The following is a 20,577-nucleotide window of genomic DNA, read 5'->3' as shown; positions in this document are numbered from 1 at the left end:
ACTCAGCGTGGGGATGTGAGTGCGCCTAGTTCTGTGGCAGACTCCTGGCACATGAGCCTGAAACGGCCCGACGGCTCTTGGGGAGTGGACCACCCCCAGCGGGAAAGGGCACGTGGAGACCTGCAGACTCGGGGTCGTGTCTGCGTGTTCTCGTCTGCACACACACCTGGACCTGTGCGGTTTGCCTGTGCTGGGGCACACCGATTCAGGAGCTGCTGTGCCACCAATGTGTCAGCGTGGGCGCACGTGGGGGGCATGAGCGTGGTGTGGTGGGGAGTGTGCCCTCGGTGGGCATGGGTGTGGGTCTGGTGTGTCCATCTCCCTAGTGCGTGCATACACGGTTGCAAGGCCTCACCCTCAGGTCCACCCTGTGACCTTGCTCAGCCCAACACTCACCGCCCCTCAGGCTGTTCCCAAACCTTTCCAGGCCCACAGTCCCCTGGCAACCCCCAGAGGACCCGCGCCACCCTCCCTGCACCCGCTCACCTGCACTTTCTCTGCCAGGAACCCCTCCCTCCCCAAAATCCCCACCCAGGCTCAGACCCTGGTCTCCAAGCTCAGAAGTGATTTTATTTCTCCGCAGATATCCTCACAGCCAGGCTGTTGGGCTGGGCCTGGCTTCCCTTCAGGGACCCAGGGGCCCAGCCTCCTGCTGGACGCCTGGTCCCTGGAGATGTCCTGTGGCTGCAACTTGGAGCTGGTGGGGAGACAGGGAGGTCTCACAGCTGGGACGGGTGGGAGCCACAGGCTGCGGATCGGAGCCAAGGCTGCCCCCAGTGCCAGTCAGGCCAGGCTGGGGAGGGGGCAGCCACGGGCTCAGGTGTGGGGGGACAAGCTCAGAAGCCCTGCGGTGGGGAGGGGGCCTCAGGGTCCAGCCCAGAGGAGGGCGGGCCCCAGGCTGAGCAGGAGCCCCCCGGCCAGGGCCCAGGGGCTGCGCCCTGCCTGCGCCACCCCATTGCACAAATCCTTCTCGCAGCAGTCCACGGCCACTTTCAAGATCCCAGAGTTAATGAAGCCCATCAGATAGTCTGAGAAAAAGTGCCGCTTCACAAAATCACAGGACGAGGCACACATCTTGTTCACGGAATGATCCTTCCTGCCTGGGGATGAAGATGGGGAGCCTGGGATTGGAGCCCCACAAGCCTCTCAGCCTCGTGTCCAGGACCCAGCCCAGGGACCCTCCAGATCAGCTCAGGACCCCAGAACAACACAACTGAGGCTTCAACCCACCCATGCTGTCCCCCAGCTCCGCGGAAAGAGTCAGAGAGAGTCAGGTATCTGCTGACTGTCACACAGCAGGGTAGGGTCATGCCCCCAGACACACGCCATTGTCCGAGGCCAGAGGGACTCCGATGACACCACTGACCCCCCCCCCCCCAGCCTGGAGCCTGACTTACTGCTGCTGGGATCTGTGATCCAGACAGTGGCACACACCGTGTCTGATGGATGGCACTGCTTTGGGGTGCAGTGGCTGGAGTTGGTGGTCAGCGTGCAGTCCTGGCACCACAGGCCATGAGCTGGGCAGGGCACAGGGAGGAGAATGACTACAGGAACCGGGGTTCGGGCCAGCCAGCCCCCTGCATCCTCCCCACCTGCCTCGTTGCAGGTCCTAGGAGAGCCGCGTGGCTGTAGGAGGCCAGGCACCCCCTGACCAGGAGTGACCAGGCCTAACTGGCACCTGGAGGAAAAACCTGTGTGCCTTTGGACAGGTTGGGGTGAGGGTGCTGCCACTGGGACTCCGGAAGCCCCTCTGCACCCCCAGGCTCCACACATACGCACAGTGCACATGCACAGAGTCACACGCATCACACCTGTGGTGCCCTCCTGCACACCCCTCCCCATGGCTCACATCCCCCAGAATCCAGTTGGTTCCATCGAGGAAGAGCAGACAGGACTTGATGGGGAGGCAGAGGGGCTCTAAGAAGAGTGCATAGGGGAACTCCGGCGCCAAGCCAAGGCATCCGTGGGGGGCCAGCTGCAGGACCAAGGCCCAGGAGGTAGAGCACCCCTGCCCTGGGAGCCAGGAGAGACCCACGTGGCTGTAGCCGGGGCAGCCCGAGCAGGTGGTCACACTGCGAGGGCCAGGCTGGGGTCGCAGAGGTGTGGGAGGGGGTGTGGGCTTGATGGGCATCATAGGAGAATGGCCGCCCCACACCTCGTTCTCTCCGGAGCTGTCTCGCACAGACTCTCAGATGACCTGGACTCCCCCCCCGCCAGCGGCCCCCAGACTTACCGGGGGCCGAGCACAGCAGAGCGGCCAGCAGCACCAGGCCGAGGCCCTTCATGGCTGCAGGCAACATGCTCCAGGCGGGCCTCGGGAAGGCGCGGGGGCTGCGGGCGGGGGTCGTCTGGGACACCGGCCTGGCAGGGGGAAGCCTTGATCAGGAAAGAGACCAAGCCCCCGGCCCAGCCTGAAGGGCCCTCCCCTTTTCTGGCATCCTAAGGCAAACTCCCCCCTGGAATCCAGAGCCTGGGGTCGCCGGGGAGCTCCAAAGCCCCGCCCCCAGCCCATCAGCGAGAGCATCCACCATTGCTGCACCCCCTCCAGGGAGAAGAGGCCTGCCCTCTAGCTGGGGGACAGCCCGAAATGCCCCCTTCTGGCGCTCGCACCTGTGGGATGAGGGGTGGGGAGGTGGGGGTGGTCGGGAGGCGCGTCTTGTCCCTGGGGAGCCGTAGGTGTGTCCGGAGAGGAAAGGGCATGACGAGGTGCGAGTGGACAGTACCTGCCGGCGGGGGAGGGGCGCGCGCTACCCTCACCCCCACCTCTGGGCCGGGGCCCGGGGGCCCAGGAACCCGGCGCTGAGCCTCCTCCCCTGTCTCCTTACGCGAGCCTTGGCTCTCACCGCGGGTCTAGGCGTGGAGAGCGGGCCTCGGGTTGGGGGCGCACTCACATCCCTGGGGTGCCGCGACTCCGGGCCTCCGGGCGGCGGGGGCGGCGCGGGGAGCAGTGCCCTTCGGTCTCCCTGCGGACGGGAACCCGGGTGCAGCCGTGTCTTTCGGGGAACGCAGCCGCAGACACAGACCCCGCGCGAGGGGCGGGGCAGAGCCGGGGCGGGGGCCGCGCGGGGGGCGGAGGCGGCTGGAGTCGCGCGGATGGGGGCGCCTGGGACTCGGGGCCTCGCAGGGTCACCGTCCCGGGCCGTCCTGGGCCCCCTGGCCAGCAGGCACCCCGCTGCCCCGCCCGCGCGCGCGCGCCCTCTTCGCTCCCGATCTCTTCACCCGTGCGCTCCCCCCCTCACCTCCGCCTCCCCCAACCCAGGCGCGGGCAGGTCCCTTCCCCCTCGGCTTGGCTGAGATCCCCTTGGAATTTCTTGGAAGAACGTTTACTGCGAAAGGAAGCGAAAGGCACAAAGACTCAGAGAGGGAGGGAGGGAGCGAGCGCCGCAGGTACTAGCCCAGGCCCCTGTTCGCGGCCCTTGGGCCCTCCCTTCTCCGACCCCATCACGATCCCGATGGTTCAAGGTTATTCTCCGCGCCGCCCCCCTCCCCCACCGCCTCCACGAAGACCTCACGAGCAGCCGCAGACCCAGGGACTGCTGCCTCCAACGGCACCCATGCTCAGAGGGCAAGTCCCAAACCCTGGTCTTGGCATTCAAGGCCCTCTGCCGCCTGCTCTGGTCAGTTTCTCAGCTTTGTCTCTTGCCTTCTGCTCCCATCACGCCTGTCGCGCTGTGCTTTGCACCTGCTGTCCCTCGTGCCTGAGACCAGTCTCTGCCGGGCACTGCCGTTTGCTGGGCGAGGAGCAAGTGCTAAAGTCGTTCCTTCAGTCCCGCCCTCATCTGTCGGACAAATGTTTATGCAGACAGCCTGGGACCACACTCAGATGTGTGACTGCAGGCACGCCGCCTGCCCCCTGAGCCTCAGGTCCTTGTCTATAAAATGTAACCACGAAAGCGTGTGAAGGCTGCACCAAACCCACAGGGAGACAGATCACTGGGCACCCAGCCCAGGGCAAATGCTAGCGAGAGGGCAGGCAAGCAGGGGACAACTGGGCAGATTGACAGGGGCTACTGAGTGGGATGAGAAGTAAAGAGAGAGGCCTGGGGTGTGGACAAAGCCTCTATGGTGGAGCCCATGATCCTGCAGGAGGAGGGTTTGCAAGCTCCAAGATAGAGACAGCAGGAGTGTTTGGGGGAGGGCTGGGGGGATGGCTCAGGCCACAATATGGAAAAGGGTTAGATTATGTCCCAAAACCTATGCAGCTGGGCAAAGGCTTGAGTCCAGGACATCCTTGTAAGGATTAACACATGCATTTCAGATTTAACACAAGGCCTTCCCCAAGGGGTTGGGTGCAGGGCAGATATCCTGGGTGCCCTCCCACAAGACCAGCCTCTACACCTCTGGGTCAGTTGGATACTGACTCTGTCTGGGCATGCGGTGACTGTGGGATGGCACTTGGTGGCAGTCCCTGCTGATCACAGCCAACCTGCTCCTGGCTTGGGAATCTCTGCCAAAGTTCTGTCAGAGACTAGGCAAGGCAACCCACCCCCAGCACCTGGGACTGGTAGTGTGGGGGGAAGGCTCTAAGAGCCCCCAGGGACCCTGGGGGATTCTTGCCCTGGTGTATCTCCTTCCTTTTTCTTTTTTCCTTGCCATCCTATTTAGCTTGTGGGATCTTAGCTTCCCAACCAGGAATCAAACCCAGGCCCTTGGCAGTCAGAGTGAGAGTCTTAACCACTGTACGTCCAGGGAGTCATTCCCTCCCCACTGAGCATGGCTGGACTCACTTCTAGCTAAGAGGGGGTGAGACCAGCAGGATGTCTCTTCTGAGATCAGATTATTGAGACCGTAGTTTCTGATGTGGGCTCTGCCTCCCGTCCTCTCTCAGATTACTCATCCTGCTGGCAGCCCTGTGCAGAGGCACCGAAGCCTGCCAACAACCACGCAAGGGACCACAGAAGTGGACCCCCCCACAACCAGTGGAGCCCTGAGACGAGACCACAGCCCCAGCCAACAGCAACTTCATGAGAGGATGTGAGCCCGAAGTCCAGCACTTGAGTTCCTGACCCTTGGACACTTTAAGAGCATGAATGGTGTTGTTTTAAGCGCCTACATTTGGGGGTAGTTTGTTATGCAACAAAAGATAGCAGGTGAGTAGGTTCTGGATTGGGTATGATGGGGGCAGATGCCAGATACCCAGAGAGTAATGCCCAAGGAGTCTGGCTCCCCCCCTGGGAATGCAGCTCCAGGCCTGTTTGTTCCTTGGAGAGCAAAGACCCTGCTCTCCCCATGCTGGGCTTGGTTGCCAGGGAGACAGATACTCCTAAGCCGGTTTCCAAGCTACTCTGCCTTCCTCCCAATACACATGGGATGGTGTCACCCCATCAGGATTTTTGCAAACAAGAATAAAAATCAGTCATGATGGGCAGAAGAAAGGGCAGAGTGTCCATGTGTGGCCCTGGCCCTTGCAGTCTGGACAGCCCCTGCATGGAGCTGTCCTTGACCTTCCTCCTCTGTACCTGACCTGGCCCAGATGCCTAGATGCTGGTGCTCGGACCTGGCCCTGGCTGGAGACACTCTGACAAGTACCCATGGCCTGTGGGGTGACCGTGTGGCAGTTGCCCAAGTCTCATGCTCTACTGAGGGTCGGGATGATTGGTGGCCAGCTGCCCCCACAGCACAGCCGCCTCAGGAGGTCAGAACCATGGACAGCGTCAGAGGCGGGGGATGGGGGAGTTCGCCGCTGGCTGCCTTGCCTCTAGAGTCTGGAAGCCAACAGAAGCAGAGCACTGGCCTCTGGGTCAGGCCCTGGCAGGAGAGGGGCAAGGCTGGAGTCATGCCTGAGCTGTGCTGCAGGGCTTCCTGCCTTGTATTTTGGGCCGACACCATCAGAATCCCTCCCAGCTGTCCAAGGCTGTGGGTCTGACCGTGGCCCCACCACCCTGCCTCATGGAGAGGGCCAGCCAAGGGTGGACAGGGACATTTATTCACATAGTGAACACTTTAAGAAAGGCTGCTGAGCTCAAGGAGAAAGTCCTTGATCCTCAGGATCCCCAGAATAGTGGGGAATGGCCAACAAGGTAAGTGCTGGGCTGAATGGTGGCCCCCCAAATGATTCCCAGAATCTGTGAAGTTGACCCTGATTGGCAAATGGGACTTTAAGGATGAGATCAAGTTAAGGCTCTCGAGATGAGGCCATCCTAGATTTGACAGGCAGGGGCCAGATCCAGTGTCTGGTGTCCTTATAAGGTAGAGACACAGAGAGAGGCCACATAATGGAGGCTGAGACCTCAGGGACACAGCCACATCCAGGGATGCTCGGAGCCCCCAGAGACTGGAAGGGGCAGGAAGGGTCCTCCCCTGGAGCCTGTTGGTTGTTTTAAGCCACAAGTTAGAAATTTGTTGAAGCAGCAGCAGGAAAGAGTACAGAGTGCAAGAGGCGCTGGAGAGAGGAAGGTGCCCCTCACCCAGCCCCAGCCGGCCACCCACCTGGAGAAGCTGGAAGGGCCTCCTGTGTTCTGAAGCCCCGGGGACACCACAGCCCCCCACCCCGCACCCAAGCTCCTCAGGCAGTGCGCAGGGCCCTGAACCACGGCTGCACAGCCTGCCTCAATGCCACCCCCTCCCCCGAGCTCAGGACCTGGGCAGTCCTGCCACCCCGGAGTCTCGACTTCCTCATCCACACGTGGGGAGAGGCACACCCCTCCCCAGAGAAGTGAGAGAGCTGGCCCCTCCCTCTCATGCCCTAGACTCTGGGTCCCATGAGGACAACAGGGAGACACCATCCAAGGTGGTCATTCCTTACCTGGGGTGATCACACTCACATAGACTCTGGGCAGGCTTGGAGAAGAAGCAGAGCTGGGGCTTGGCCTAGTACCACCTGCCACACTCCACCTTGACACCATGGGCTCCCCCAGGCCCTCCTCCCCACTCCCCCAGGGGTCTAACCTCGCCCCTCTCCCACCACCTCCTTCCCCATCAAACTGCTGGCAAAAACCTTGTACCTAAAGTTCTGCCACATAGCTGCCGGGCGTGCAGGTGGGACGCCCCCGACGGGACACGGGCCCCACTGCTCCTGCTGTGTGCCGGAAGCAACTCCCGAAGACCCTCCCCCATGGCCCCTGGCGGGGCTCCTGCTCGGCCTGGGCCACTTCCAGGTTTCTCGAGGAGGCACGCCCCTGCCACCAAGTTTGACCCCTCATCCCAAGCTCATCAGCGTCTTCCCTTTCTTCCTGGAGCCTTAGGCCCAAGCTTGCGCGGCAGGCGGGGCGGCGCGGTCTTGTGCAGACGTGAGGTTTTGCACAGTGTGAAGCCCCCTCCCAGCGCCCCCACCCAATCCACCCTCTAGCACACAGCCCCTGCCTCGCCCATGTAACCTCTCCCCAGTTCAGGACACAAAGAGCTTCTTCATTCCTTTCTGCAGCTACAGAGAATCCCTGCATAATTACTTTCAGAGTTAACAAGTCACTGCGAGGGAGACGGCTCCCTGCTGCGATGGAATTAAATGCCCTGCAGAAGGTGCCCCTCAAGGGTGCATTATCCCAAGGGGGCGCCAGCAGCAAGCTTGCAGCCTCAGGCGGGGTGTGCGTGGCCTGGCGGGGCGGGGCAGCGGGCGGAACTGGAGGTGGGCGGGACCAGCTCAGCCTCCGCCCAGGTCCGGGTGCGCCCTGGGAGTGCCCGCGTGCAGAGAACCAGGGATCAGCAGAGGTGTTAGAGGTCTCAGCTTCTAGCACGTGGAGCTGTCCCCACGGCGCCCTCCGAGAGCTGCACAAGGATGGAGATGAGAGAAAATTTGGGTGGAAAATTAAGGCAAAGGGGTGTTTTCAGAGGCTTTTTATTTTCTTAATGAGAGACGCCTGAGTGTGTTTACCTGCAGGAGGAGAGGAACCAGTCCAAAAATTCAACGTGGTATCACCGTACAATCCAGCAATCACGCTTCTGGGCACAGACCCCAAGGAATTGGGAGCAGGGATTGAGAAAGATGTCAGCACACCGGTGGCCACCGCAGCCTTATTCACAGTGCCTAAAACGCGTTGGCACCCCAGGTGCCCTCGGAAGATAAAGGCTAATCACGATGCGGTCTACATATACACCAGAATATTATTCAGCCCTACAAAGCAGGGAAATTCTGACACATGCTACCACGTGGGTGAAACGTGAGGACATTAGGCAGGGGAGAGGGAAGGGGAGTGAGTGTTTAATGGGAGCAGAGTTTCGCTTTTGCAGAGGGAGGGTGACAGCCATACAACAATGTGAATGTCCTTCATGGCACTGAGTTGTGCCTTTAAAAATGGTTACATGGCAATTTGTTTAAGTATTTATTTTTATTTATTTATTCACTCATTTGACTGCATCAGGCCTTAGTTGTGGCAGGCTGGCTCTTTGATCTTCATTGCGGCGTGCAGGATTGCCAGTTATGGGCATGCAGGATCTTTTTTTTTTTTTTCCGTTTTGGCACACAGGGTCTTAGTTGCAGCATGCAAACTCTCAGTTGCAGCATGTGACATCTAGTTTCCTGAACAAGAACTAAACCCGAGCCCCCTGCATGGGGAGCATGGAGTCAGTGGAAGTGGCTACCAGTGCATGTCCCAACATGGCAAATTTTACATTATGTGTATTTTACCAATTAAAAATATGAGGGATGATCCACCTCCCAGAGTAATGGAAATTAAAGCAAAAATAAACAAATGGGACCTAATTAAACTTAAAAGCTTTTGCACAACGAAGGAAACTATAAGCAAGGTGAAAAGACATCCTTCAGAATGGGAGAAAATAATAGCAAACGAAGCAACCGACAAAGAATTAATCTCAAAAATATATAAGCAGCTCATGCAGCTCAATCCCAGAAAAATAAACGACCCAATCAAAAAATGGGCCATAGAACTAAACAGACATTTCTCCAAAGAAGACATACAGATGGCTAACAAACCTATGAAAAGATGCTCAACATCACTCATTATCAGAGAAATGCAAATCAAAACCACAATGAGGTACCATCTCATGCCAGTCAGAATGGCTGCTATCAAAAAGTCTACAAATGCTGGAGAGGGTGAGGAGAAAAGGGAACCCTCTTACACTGTTGGTGGGAATGCAAACTAGTACAGCCACTATGGAGAACAGTGTGGAACTTCCTTAAAAAACTGGAAATAGAACTGCCTTATGACCCAGCAATCCCACTGCTGGGCATAGACACCAAGGAAACCAGAAGGGAAAGAGACATGTGTACCCCAGTGTTCATTGCAGCACTGTTTACAATAGCCAGGACATGGAAGCAACGTAGATGTCCATTGGCAGACGAATGGATAAGAAAGCTGTGGTACATATACACAATGGAATGTTACTCAGCTATTAAAAAGAACGCTTTTGAATCAGTTCTAATGAGGTGGATGAAACTGGAGCCTATTATACATAATGAAGTAAGTCAGAAAGAAAAACACCAATACAGTACACTAACTCATATATGTGGGATTTAGAAAGATGGTAACGATGACCCTATATGTGAGACAGCAAAAGAGACACAGATGTAAAGAACAGTCTTTTGGACTCTGTGGGAGAAGGCGAAGGTGGGATGATCTGAGAGAATAGCATTGAAACATGTATATTACCATGTGTGAAATAGATCACCAGTCCAGGTTCGATGCATGAGACAGGGTGCTCAGGGCCAGTGAACTGCGATGACCCTGAGAGATGGGATGGGGAGGGAGGTGGGAGGAGGGCTCAGGATGGGGAACACATGTACACCCATGGCTGATTCACGTCAACATATGGCAGAAACCACTACAATATTGTAAAGTAATTAGCCTCCAATTAAAATAAATAAATTAACTTACAAAAAAACATGAGGGAAAATAAAGAAAGAAACAAGAGACAGAAGAGAGGGGAGCTGGAAGCACAGGAGAGCAGAAGAATGCCTGGGGTGGGGAGGCTGGAGTGCCGGGGAGGCCACAGCAGAGGAAGGGGCATCCAGAGGGTGGGTGACACTGGGCAGAGGGTGGGCAGGGTGCCAGTCTGGATGTGGCAACCTCGTGGCCCTTGCCCTGAGAGGCCTGGCTTCTCATAGAAATGTGGGGTGGGGAATCTGAAGGGGCAGGGGCAGGGGCGCTGACCAGCACCGTGGATGGGGGGTCCACCACAGGCCACCCTCAGGGCAGGGGCAGGGGCGCTGACCAGCGCCGTGAACGGGGGTCCACCACAGGCCGCCCTGGGAGCAGGGGCAGGGGCGCTCACCCAGCGCCGTGGACGGGGGGTCCACCACAGGCCGCCCTCGGGGCAGGGGCAGGGGCGCTGACCAGCACCGTGGACGGGGGTCCACCACAGGCCGCCCTGAAGCAGGTGCTGCACACTAGGGATCCCTGGTGGGGCGAGGGCAATGGGAGGTGAGACTCTCCGGGCTCAGTGTGGATGGGCTGAGTGTTCAAGGGTTAGAGAAAATTGACCTGGGGTGTGGACGTGTGGAGGCAGGAGGGGGCAGGATGAACAAATGGAGGGTAGGCGCCTGCAGTCAACAGGGGGCTCCTCCACCCCAGTGCGTCTCCTCACAGGGTCCTGGGGTATGGGCAAGTGGGTCCCATAAGACCGCCCGGAGCCTGCTCCCTCTGACCGGCCCAGCCCTGCTCGCCTGTTTCTTGATAATGGATTTCAGGAGAGAGAGAGGCTTGGCCCCCATCAGAAACGCTGGGAGCTGCCTCATTGGCCAGTCACTGTGGGGCCATCGGAAGCAGAGAAAAAATCCATAAGAGACCTCTTGTGGCCCCTGCCTACCCAGGAGGAGGGTCTGGACTCTGGTCTAAGAAGGAAGGCAGTCTCTCTGCTCCCAGAGAGCGTGGGAAGGAGCCCAGAGCAGGGAGTGGGGTACGAGGGCCAGCGCATCTGCAGCCACATTTGCCCTAAAGGCCCCCTCCCCCATGGCTGTGTGCTGCCAGCAGGGCAGATGCCTTTCCTGCCCCCAGGACCCCAGACCTCAGCCCCTCAGTTAGAAACACTGAACATCTTTTCCCTGGTCTGGGTCCGATTCACGTTGGTGACCCCAGAGGCCTGGGGTAGCAGTTCATAGCCCAGGACAGGTCCACACAGCTCCCCAAAGAGAGCAGGGCCCATGCCCGCCCCCTCCAGCTCTCCCTCTACCAGGGCAGGAGGGGTGTGGATGGCCAGTGTGCCCTGTCCACAACTGGCACCGAGGTCTGATTCACTCGGCCAGAGGGACGCCAGGCCTGGCTGGGAGGGGACCCAGACCAGCAGTACCCACAGGGCCATTCTCAGGAGCCAGCCCGACTGAGCAGGGCAGAGCAGGCAAGGCCAGGCCCACGTCAGGCATGGGTCTTTGGGCTGGAAGCTGGGCCCCAGGCTGCCTGGGAAGAGCGCCTGTGGGTGTGGGCAAGGCTGAGGCAGAAAGCACTGACATCCAAGGGCAGAGGCTCTAAAGTGGGCCTCAGGTGCCCACGGGGCCTCCAGCCCTCAGCCTTGGCCCTGGGAGTTTGAGGGAGGCATGTCTCCACCCCGGGGGTCTTCAGGGAAGCCCTTGTCCTTGAAGCCTAGGGTCAGAGAGTGCCAGGAGGGGTCGATTTTGTGGTCAGAATGCTTGAAGACAGCTGGGTGGGGACGGAGCCAGCATATACTCACTCTGACCTGAGGACTAGGGGCCTTGACCACTCCTGTGGCGCCCCAGCCCTGGCCAGGCCTGGCTGTGACTGCATCTGCGTAGGCAGGGAGAGCCCCCGTTGCCTCTCCTGGGATGGAACGAGGGAGCAGGGCAGGGCTCGGGGAGAGGAGGGATGAGGGGCACCCTAGGGTTGAGGGTGGTGAGGAGAGGGCAGAGTCCAACCCCGGCAGTAATTCCTAGTCAGTAAAGTAGTGATGTTAACACTACACACCCCTAGAGTTGTTGAGGACCAACAAAAAGGTATTTAATTTTAACTAGTGAATTAAATGATGCTATTTATTATTTGCATCTGGGCCAAGGAGGAGCTGGGCCTGTCTGGGGGGTCAGGCGGCAGGTGGAGACCCCCTGCTCCCTAACACTTCTGGGAACCCCCATGGGGCCCTGCCTGGGAGCAGCTCTTGGGAGCCCAGGTCAGAGCACCTGCAGGAGGAAGGCAGTGTGCAGGGCCAGCACGCGGGGCGACCGCGGACACAGGCCTGAGGAATGCAGAGGGCAGGTCCTGGGCCATGAGCACAGAGGATGACCCTGGCTGGAGAGAGATTTTGGCCTACAGATGGGGGCGGGCTGGGGACAGCTGACAGTCAGAAGCCAAGGCTGTTTAAGCAGCCCAGTGCCCACAGGGAGAGGACGGTGCACTGGTTCAGAAAAGCGGGTGGGAGGATGATGCTTGGTGGCTGAGACTGCAGAGGAATGCCATCCCAGCCGGCCCTGGGGGGACTCTGCCGGGCACTGTCCTACATACCAGCAGGCACTGGCTCTTGATGGCCATGACCGCTTTGAGAGCACGGAAGTCCACAGAGTCAGGGGAAAGAGGCCTAGGCTCAGGCTCAGGTGGTTTCGCCCAAGAACCAGGTCTCAGTCTCTGCTCCAAGTGCCCCTGAGGATGTCCCACCCATGGGGAGACTCAGGCTGGGCAAGTTCAGGGAGGAGCCCCGGTAAACAACAGGGGCGGGCTCGCAGCCCTGACTCCAGGCCTCAGTCTAGCCTCCTGCCCTGCCCCACCTTTCGTTGGCCTCCGGGAAGGGCTCCTCAGTGCCCACCCTGCGGCCCACAGAGGAGGAAGTGGGCAGCCCCTCCCACAGTGCAGCGCTGGCAGGAAAGGCAGGCTCCCAGCGGTCCCGGAGGCCGGCTCCGGAGGGCAGGGGGCCAACACAAGGGATGGAGAGAGAAGGAGGTATTGGTGGCACAAGACCTCTCTGAGAGTGTGACACGTGCAGATGGGACTGTGGGGTAGTTAGACATTAGCCGCAGGGAGGTGACAGGCGAAAAGACAAGAGGGGGTGGATCAAGCTAAGCCCCAACCATCTGAGGACCACCCCCCGACCTCAACCAGAATGGGCAAAACTATGGTCTGGCAGTGGGCAGTTACCCTGATAGAGAGACAGCGCAGTGACACAAGAGAACGCCCACGGCTGCCAAGGCTGCCCGCGCCCAGACTAGACAGGTGTACAACCTCTAGCAAACCCAGCTCATTATACCAACATTAATAAAGTCTACAGGTGGTTTCATGCTCCACTGGGTGGACTGTTCTTAGCAAATCTAGGGTAAGGGTGTGTGCAATAATGAACTTGTTAGAGAACTCACGACAGGCAAGCCAAGAGCCATCGCCTGTCACTCACCCACGATCGCACCGCCTCCTCCCCCATCACTCCCTAACCCTAAGGCCTGCCTCCTCAGCGAACAACTCCGTATCAACACCCTGAAGCCAGTGCGGAAGGGGCTGGTTTCTCCTCACAGAAACAGACGGCTCTTCCTCTGAGAGTGTTTATCAATCCTTTATCTTCCTGTACTTAAGCAGGAAGCAGTAGTTTGCAAATATGTGCTTGCTATCACAAGGACTCAGATGTCTGGTCCGGTCAACCGTTGAACCTCCTGGGTTGAAGCTCTCTATCTGTACACAGGGCACGCCACCCCCGGGCAGGACGGCCTCAGGACATCAGCGGGGACTGCGTTCCAGGGAGAGGAGGCAGCGGGGCGGAGGCCCTGAGGCGGGGCGGAGGGCAGCAGCGACCGGCGGGCCCGCACAGTGCTGCTGGGAGAGGGAGGCCTAGCAGGAGGACCACAGTTGGGTTTCACTCTGAAATGCTCTTAACAAGGCCCCTGGAGATGACGCAGCTGACTCGTGGTTGACGGTGCCGCTCAGCGGTCTGCAGCTGGAGGGTCCACGAGGCCAGGCTCCCACGGCTGCAGCCCGGACCTGGTCTCAGGGTCGAGACAAGGGGTGGGGGCTGGCCAGCCTGCACTGCAGGGCTGAGGCTGCAAGGCCAGGGCGGAACCGCTCAGGTGGACAGGACAGCCCACCGGCCGCCACAGTGGCTTCCCCTCCCCCGCCACTGGAGCCAGGGAGGGAAATGACCATCCCTGGCCGGGTGCCTGGCCTGGGGGCCAGCGTGAGGCCCATTGTTTGAGGCTGGAGCTGGGGGGCCCTGGGCCTTGGGAAGCCCCCGGCAAGGCCCTTTGTTCCACTTCCCACAGATTCAGAGCCCCGGTGAGGCCCTGGTGAGCAGACGCGGCAGAGGTGGCAGCCCCACAGGATGAAGGCGCTGGCGGCTGTCCTGCTGGCTCTGCTGTGGTGTGGGCAGCAAGGTAAGTGGGACGAGGGGTGGCCCTGCAGCGAGAGGGACGCCCAGTCCAGGCTGCAGACCCTCAGGGTCACCCAGCCCAGGGGCAAGACGTGGCTTAGGGAGGAGGTCGGGGAGCACCTGCAGGCCGAGGCCAGAGGGAGGTGGGTGGGCTGTGCTGGGTCCCCACGGGTCCCCAAACCTCCAGCCCCGGCCCCAGCCAGACACCGGGGCGTGGGTGACCCTCCCCACCCAACCCCACCCAGTTTCAGCCTCTCAGGCTTCGGGGTGGCCGCCATCCGGGGGCCGGAGTGGGGGGCTGTGAAGGGCCAGCGCCCAATCCCTAGTGTCATTGGCAAGGATGCCACCAGGCTGCACGCCAGTCAGGAGGTGGGGCGGGGCTCAGAGACCCAGGCAACAACCTCACCAGCTTGGGAGGGCCAGGGAGGTCAGAGGGACTGGGAAGGGGGTGCCGGACCGAGGGGAGGGGGCGCGGCACTGGGCCCCAAGCCTGTGTCCTCTGTGCCTGGGTAGTGGAGGTTTACAGGTGTCCCTGCGCGGCCAGGGAGAGGGCGGGCGCAGGAGGACGAGGATGATGACCAGGATGCTGGGCGCGAAGGCTACGACGATGAGGAGGAGGAGGAAGAGGAGGCCGGCGTGCCTGCGGGCAGCAGGGGCTCAGGTACCTGCCCACCCTGCCCCAGCATGGGGCCGCTCGACTCTGTTTCTCAGCACTCGCATGGGTGCCTTGAGGCTGACAGTGAGTAACCCACAGGCAGAGGCCTCCGCTGCGAGCGTCCATGCCCTCAAGGTGGGGGAAGGGGGAGGAGGGGCCCCTGGCACTCAGCACACCCTCATTTCTCACCCTGGCAGTGACCCCCAACTGCCATCTGGAGGAGGGGGCTAGAGAAGGAGCCAGTCCTGGGAGGGGCAGTGGCGCTGGGGCAGAGAGGTTAAATAGGAGTTCACCAAGCAGACAGCAGAGCCCCAGGATGGAGAGACCAGCGACTCAAAGGTCCTGGGTGTGGAGTCCAGTTCAGAAATACACATCTGTCCCAGTGAGGCACGGCAGCGGGGGGCGAGACAGGAGTGTAAGGGTGCCAGTCCTAGGGGGAGGGTGCAGAGGGCTCCACCAGGGCAGGGTTTGAGGGGGTCAGCTGAGAGTGGGAGAGGCGGACCGGAATTGGGAAGAGACCTCCAAGGGGAAGAGGCTGGGAAGCGGCAGGCGTGGGTGAGCTGGGGGCGCTCTGGGGGCTGTGCCCCTTGCACAGCTGAGCCCACCCGGCCCCCCAGGGCCGCAGTGCTACACGTGCCAGTCCCTGCACAGGGGGGAGAGCTGCAAGCAGGTGCAGAGCTGCGTGCTCCCCAGGACGTGCAAAGCCATCGTCTCCTCCTGGAACACTGGTGAGGGGCCACCGGGGAGGGGGCGGGATGGCGTCACCCACGCCTGTGAGGGGCCCCATCCCTGCCGTGTCCCGTCCCACATGACCCGCTGTCTCCCCCACAGAGTCAGGTCCCCAGACCACCTACTCGGGATGGTGTGCAGACACATGTCAAGCCATCAGCAGAACGGTGGACGGATCTCTGACGACCATATCCTGCTGCCAGTCCAGTCTGTGCAACACCCCACCCTGGCAAGACCCCCAGGGGAGGGGGTCAGGCGGCCCCCAGGGGAGCCCTGCGACTGTGGCCGCCACCGTCCTGCTCAGCCTCCTGGCCAGCCTTCAGGCGATGGGGCTCTGAGTGGGGCGGTCCCTCCTCGCGCCCTGGCTGGCCAGCACTCTGTCCGCTGTCTGCTGTCTCCTGTCTCCTCCCCCAGACCATGGAGAATAAACTGGAAGCACCTGTGATGACCCCATGGCACTGGTTCCTCAGCCACAGCAGCCCTTCCTCGGTTTCCCCTTCCAGCATCCTGGCCTCCTCTCCCTGCCTGAGCATGGAGGATGGCCAGCACGTGGGCCTTAGGTCCAGGCCTCAGAGGCTCACAGGGTGGGTCCACACAACTCCCCGCCCCCAGCAGAGAAAACACTCACTGCATGCTAGCAGGGAGCCCACCCCAATTTGCTCCCCAACTTCTTGCCAAAAAAAAAAACCTCCATCCATCCATGAGAGGGGCGGCCCTTGTTGGGAGGAGACTTGGGGAGGAAGATTTCCTTGGCCTACAGGAGGAAAGGCCCCCACCCAGGGCGGCTTGGGGTGAATGGAATTAATGAGGGGCTGGAAGACAAAGAGAAAAGAGAGGGAGGCAGGTGGTGTATGGCTCAGATGGGACTTTGCAGCCAACCACTGAGCTTGGGGCGGGGACGGGGCGGAGGAGGGGGCAGTCAGGGAGAAGCGGGGGGGCAGGGCAGGAGCCCCACGGCTTCCCCAGCCTCTGCTCCAGCTGGATGGGTGTCGCTGGCTACTGGGCGCTTGGCCTCTGTGACTGGTTCCGGGATGGAGCCAAGTCCCAGAGTGGGAAAGAGAGGGCTGGGCTTCAGTTTCCCCGTCAGAGTGGTATGGAACAAGGCACAGAGGGCCCTGGTGCCCACCAACTGAACACCCCCTGGGCAGGGAAGCCCAGCCCTCCATCTTGGCTGCCCCGCGTCCCTGCAGGTAGAGCAGCTTCCCACCGTATGTTTCCCCTTTCCTCACCAAGGGAAACCTCTTAGTAAGGAAACACCAGCATCCGGGCACACGACAGTCCACCGACGGAGGCAACGCATCTGCCCAGGGTCACGCAGTTGGTGGTAGCAGGTCCGGGACCCAGCCCGGGGCTTCTGGTCAACAGCGGCCACCTTCCTGGGGGGCCATAGGCCGGTGGACAGCGGAGCCAGGGCACCTGAGCCAGAGGTTGCAAGCAGCTGGATGGCGGCCGAGACCCAGCTGGATCCCCAGGCCGAGTCCAGTCTGAGGTGCCAGTGGACAGTCACAGCCAGGGCCTTGTCACGGGGCTCGGCACTCAAGGCCAGTCCCTGGAAGGAGAAGCCAGAGGCCCCGGGAGGCTGTGTGGTCAGCCCCTCCTTCCTATCCGGCGCAGCAGCACCTCTGCGCCTTCCCAGGAGGCTGGCGGGGAACACATCCGTCCGGATCAGAGGCCCTGCTCCCCATGGCTGCCAAAGCAAATGACCACAAACCACACACATGAGTTATCTTATGGTCCAGAGGTCAGAAGGAGCGGCAGGGCTGTGTCCGCCTTGGAGGCCATGATAGTCCATTGTGTGTGTCAGCGTGCCTGGACTAAGGGATGCCTGTGCAGCTGGCAAAACGTTATTCCTGATGTTTCTGTGAGGGTGTTTCCAGAAGCACTTGACATGTGAATGGTGGGCCTGAGAAAGAAGATCACTGCCCCAGGTGAGTGGGCGTCACCCAGGCCATCCGAGGCCCAGACGGAACAAAAGGCAGGAAGGACCAGCTCCCTCTTCTGGAGCTGGGATGCTCATCCTCCCCTGCCTGCCAGTGTTGGAACTCCTGCTTCTCGGGCCTTTAGGGCTCAGAGGGAATGACACCACCACGGCCCCACTCTCCTGCTTCCAGAGAGTGGACTGGGGGCTTCTCAGCCTCCAAGATGGTGTGAACCAATTCCTCTGTGTGTGTCTGTGTCCTGACCTGCTCTGCTAATAAGGACACCAGTCAGCTTGGGTTAGGGCCACTCTCATGACCTCACGTACCTTAGTTCAGTTCAGTCACTCAGTCGTGTCTGACTCTTTGCGACCCCATCAACCACAGCACACCAGGCCTCCCTGTCCATCACCAACTCCCGGAGTTCACTCAAACTCATGTCCATTGAGTCGGTGATGCCATCCAGCCATCTCATCCTCTGTCGTCCCCTTCTCCTCCTGCTTTCAATCTTTCCCAGCATCAGGGTCTTTTCAAATGAGTCAGTTCTTCACATCAGGTGGCCAAAGTATTGGTGTTTCAGCTTCAGCATCAGTCCTTCCAATGAATATTCAGGACTGATTTCCTTTAGGATGGACTGGTTGGATCTCCTTGCAGTCCAAGGGAATCTCAAGAGTCTCCTCCAACACCACAGTTCAAAAGGATCAATTCTTCGGCACTCAGCTTTCTTTATAGTCCAACTCTCACATCCATACGTGACTACTGGAAAAACCACAGCTTTGACTAGATGGACCTTTGTTGGCAAAGTAATGTCTCTGCTTTTTTAACATGCTGTCTAGATTGGTCATAACTTTTCTTCCAAGGAGCAAGTGTCTTTTAATTTCATGGCTTGCAGTCACCATCTGCAGTGATTTTGGAGCCCCCCAAAATAAAGTCTATCACTGTTTCCATTGTTTCCCCATCTATTTGCCATGAAGAGATGGGACTGGATGCCATGATCTTAGTTTTCTGAATGTTGAGTACCTAAATCACCTTTAAAAACCCCCATCTCCAAACACAGGCCCATCCTGAGGTCCTGATGTTAGGACTTCAGCTCATGAATCTGGGGGCACAGTTCGACCCATCATAAGGGGCTAAGACAGGGCTCTGTTGGGGGCACAGAACATGATCAATATCCTGAATTGAATTTAAAGGAAGTGTTTGCCAGGGTGGTGGAGATGGGGAGGAGGGGCAGGGGCCTGGCTTGGCCCAGGGGGACCTGCAGGCAGACAGGAGCTGGGATGGCTGGAGCTTGGTTCAAAAAGCCAAGACTCGACTCCTGAGCACCAGGCCCCATGTGTGGCCTTCACGTGCATGGCTGGTGGCCAGGCAGTGTCGCCCGCTCCTGCTGGCTCCCTCATTACTCTGTCCATCTGCTCCTAAGGTTGCCTCTGTCCCCCACAAGCCCCATAGCCACAGCAGCCAAGCTCAGAGAGCCAGGTCCTTCCCACAGATCTTCTTCATAAATGCAAACAGTCCTCTACCAACCTGCAAACCCCATCCCCTGGGCCTTCTCCACCTCCTCTCCAGCTGCTGCACCAACCCCACTGGAAACCACCCCCTGGGATCCCCTGAGGTCCTGTGTCCCCACCCAGCCCTGGAGTTGGCAGCAAGCTCAGGGAGAATGCTGTATTCCCTTCTTTGCTGGGCTCACCCGAGTTACCAGCCGGACAAGGGGCTCGGGGGTCCTGTCCCAGCAGGCAGATCCCCCCCTGGTCACCCCACCCCACACTGGTTCCATTCATTTGGTGTTTTTTTCCGGACTTCCTCAGCACAGGAAACAGGTGGCCATGGTCACATTTCCTGTCCTTGTTCTCGACCATGAGAACTGGGTGAGGATGAAGCAGTGACTCCAAAGCAGGACATTCCTGAGGACAGAGATTCCCGGCCGTTGGCCTTGGACAGACCGAGCGGCGCCCTCTGGGGACCGCCAGGGTTTGCAGAAGCTGATGGACTCAGGCACTGGTCAGCAGTGGGAGTTGAGCGAGGCTGCCGACTCTGTGGCACCCAGTCCCACCAGGAACTCTCCGGAACAGAGGGGACTCAGAGCCTGGAAGGCATCTGGCCTGAGAGCAGGGGGGCGGGGACATGGGGATACGGAATGGCATTTCAGTGTCAAGAATGCTGACCAGAGCAGAGCAAAACTGCCCTCACCTGTGGGACCAGGGCGGCTCTGGGTTCCCACAGGTGGAGAACTGGGGTGGGGGCTATACTGGAGTAACGTGGGAAAAGAAGCCCCTCGGGGTGCCCCGTTACTCAGCTTCATAATCCTCTCAGAAAGAAAGCCAGGATACTTGGTGGAGGTGGAGGCAGGCGGGATCTCAGCCCCACAGAGCGGGTGTTCTGGAGAGGAGCAGTCCTGTGAAGTCCCAACCTCAGGACATCCTGGGCGAGAAACCCTTGAAGAAAGCCGCAGCTGCTGGGACACCCCCAGGGGCCAGGCTGTGATCTACCAGCTGCAGACACAGCCCTCCTTCGCCCAGGGTGCACGAATACCGAAGGACATGCGGGAATGCCCGGCTTCCCTTGCCCGGCCCTCTCCCAGTCCAGGCTCAGGTAATGCCCAGGGATTTACCTCCTAGTAGGTCAGTAAGTCGGAGAAGGCGATGGCACCCCACTCCAGTACTCTTGCCTGGAAAACCCCATGGACGAAGGAGCCTGGTAGGCTGCAGTCCATGGGGTCACGAAGAGTTGGACACGACTGAGTGACTTCACTTTCACTTTTCACTTTCATGCATTGTAGAAGGACATGGCAACCCACTCCAGTGTTCTTGCCTGGAGAATCCCAGGGACGGGGGAGCCTGGTGGGCTGCCGACTATGGGGTCGCACAGAGTCGAACACGACTGAAGCGACTTAGCAGCAGCAGCAGCAGGTCTGTAAGTGCGTGAACATCGGGAAAGTTACATAATTGGAAAATGGATATAGTTACCACCCATCCCTCTCCTTCAGCCGTAAGCCTGAGGGGGCGGATTTAGCTTTCCTAAGTAAATTTGTGTGACGCGTAGTAGAGGAAACACCCACGGTTCAGTAATCTGTGTCTCCAGGAAGAACCATCATAA

General features: G+C 59.6%; 2 protein-coding genes across 8 annotated transcripts; one reads left to right on the top strand and one right to left on the bottom strand.

Moving 5' to 3' along the window:
* Positions 1–561: 561 nt before the first annotated feature.
* On the bottom strand, positions 562–2,650 carry LY6H (lymphocyte antigen 6 family member H). The gene is made up of 4 exons (XM_055546814.1): positions 2,611–2,650; positions 2,234–2,361; positions 1,398–1,517; positions 562–1,100 (listed from the first exon to the last, which is right to left on the bottom strand). Exons 2-4 carry the CDS (start codon positions 2,298–2,300, stop codon positions 865–867), a joined length of 423 nt encoding a protein of 140 aa, XP_055402789.1. The 5' UTR covers positions 2,301–2,361; positions 2,611–2,650; the 3' UTR covers positions 562–864.
* Positions 2,651–13,379: 10,729 nt separating this feature from the next.
* On the top strand, positions 13,380–18,598 carry GPIHBP1 (glycosylphosphatidylinositol anchored high density lipoprotein binding protein 1). 7 transcript variants are annotated; one of them, XR_008701991.1, is made up of 5 exons: positions 13,380–14,185; positions 14,726–14,920; positions 15,454–15,564; positions 15,668–16,149; positions 16,799–18,598. XR_008701991.1 is itself a non-coding variant. In XM_055545634.1 (5 exons), exons 2-5 carry the CDS (start codon positions 14,134–14,136, stop codon positions 15,901–15,903), a joined length of 594 nt encoding a protein of 197 aa, XP_055401609.1. In that variant the 5' UTR covers positions 13,380–13,663; positions 14,075–14,133; the 3' UTR covers positions 15,904–16,442. The 7 variants fall into 7 exon arrangements, 6 of the variants coding, with proteins under 6 accessions (XP_055401609.1, XP_055401613.1, XP_055401611.1 ...); XM_055545634.1 differs by lacking the exon at positions 16,799–18,598 and having other exon boundaries at positions 13,380–13,663; positions 14,075–14,185; positions 15,668–16,442; XM_055545638.1 differs by lacking the exon at positions 16,799–18,598 and having other exon boundaries at positions 13,380–13,744; positions 14,075–14,185; positions 15,668–16,442.
* The last annotated feature ends 1,979 nt before the right edge of the window (positions 18,599–20,577 follow it).

Source organism: Bubalus kerabau, chromosome 14 (assembly GCF_029407905.1).
Source record: "Bubalus kerabau isolate K-KA32 ecotype Philippines breed swamp buffalo chromosome 14, PCC_UOA_SB_1v2, whole genome shotgun sequence".
Lineage (NCBI taxonomy): Eukaryota > Metazoa > Chordata > Mammalia > Artiodactyla > Bovidae > Bubalus > Bubalus kerabau.
The sequence above is the reverse complement of the archived record's forward strand: the minus strand, read 5'-3'. Positions and strand labels throughout refer to the sequence as shown.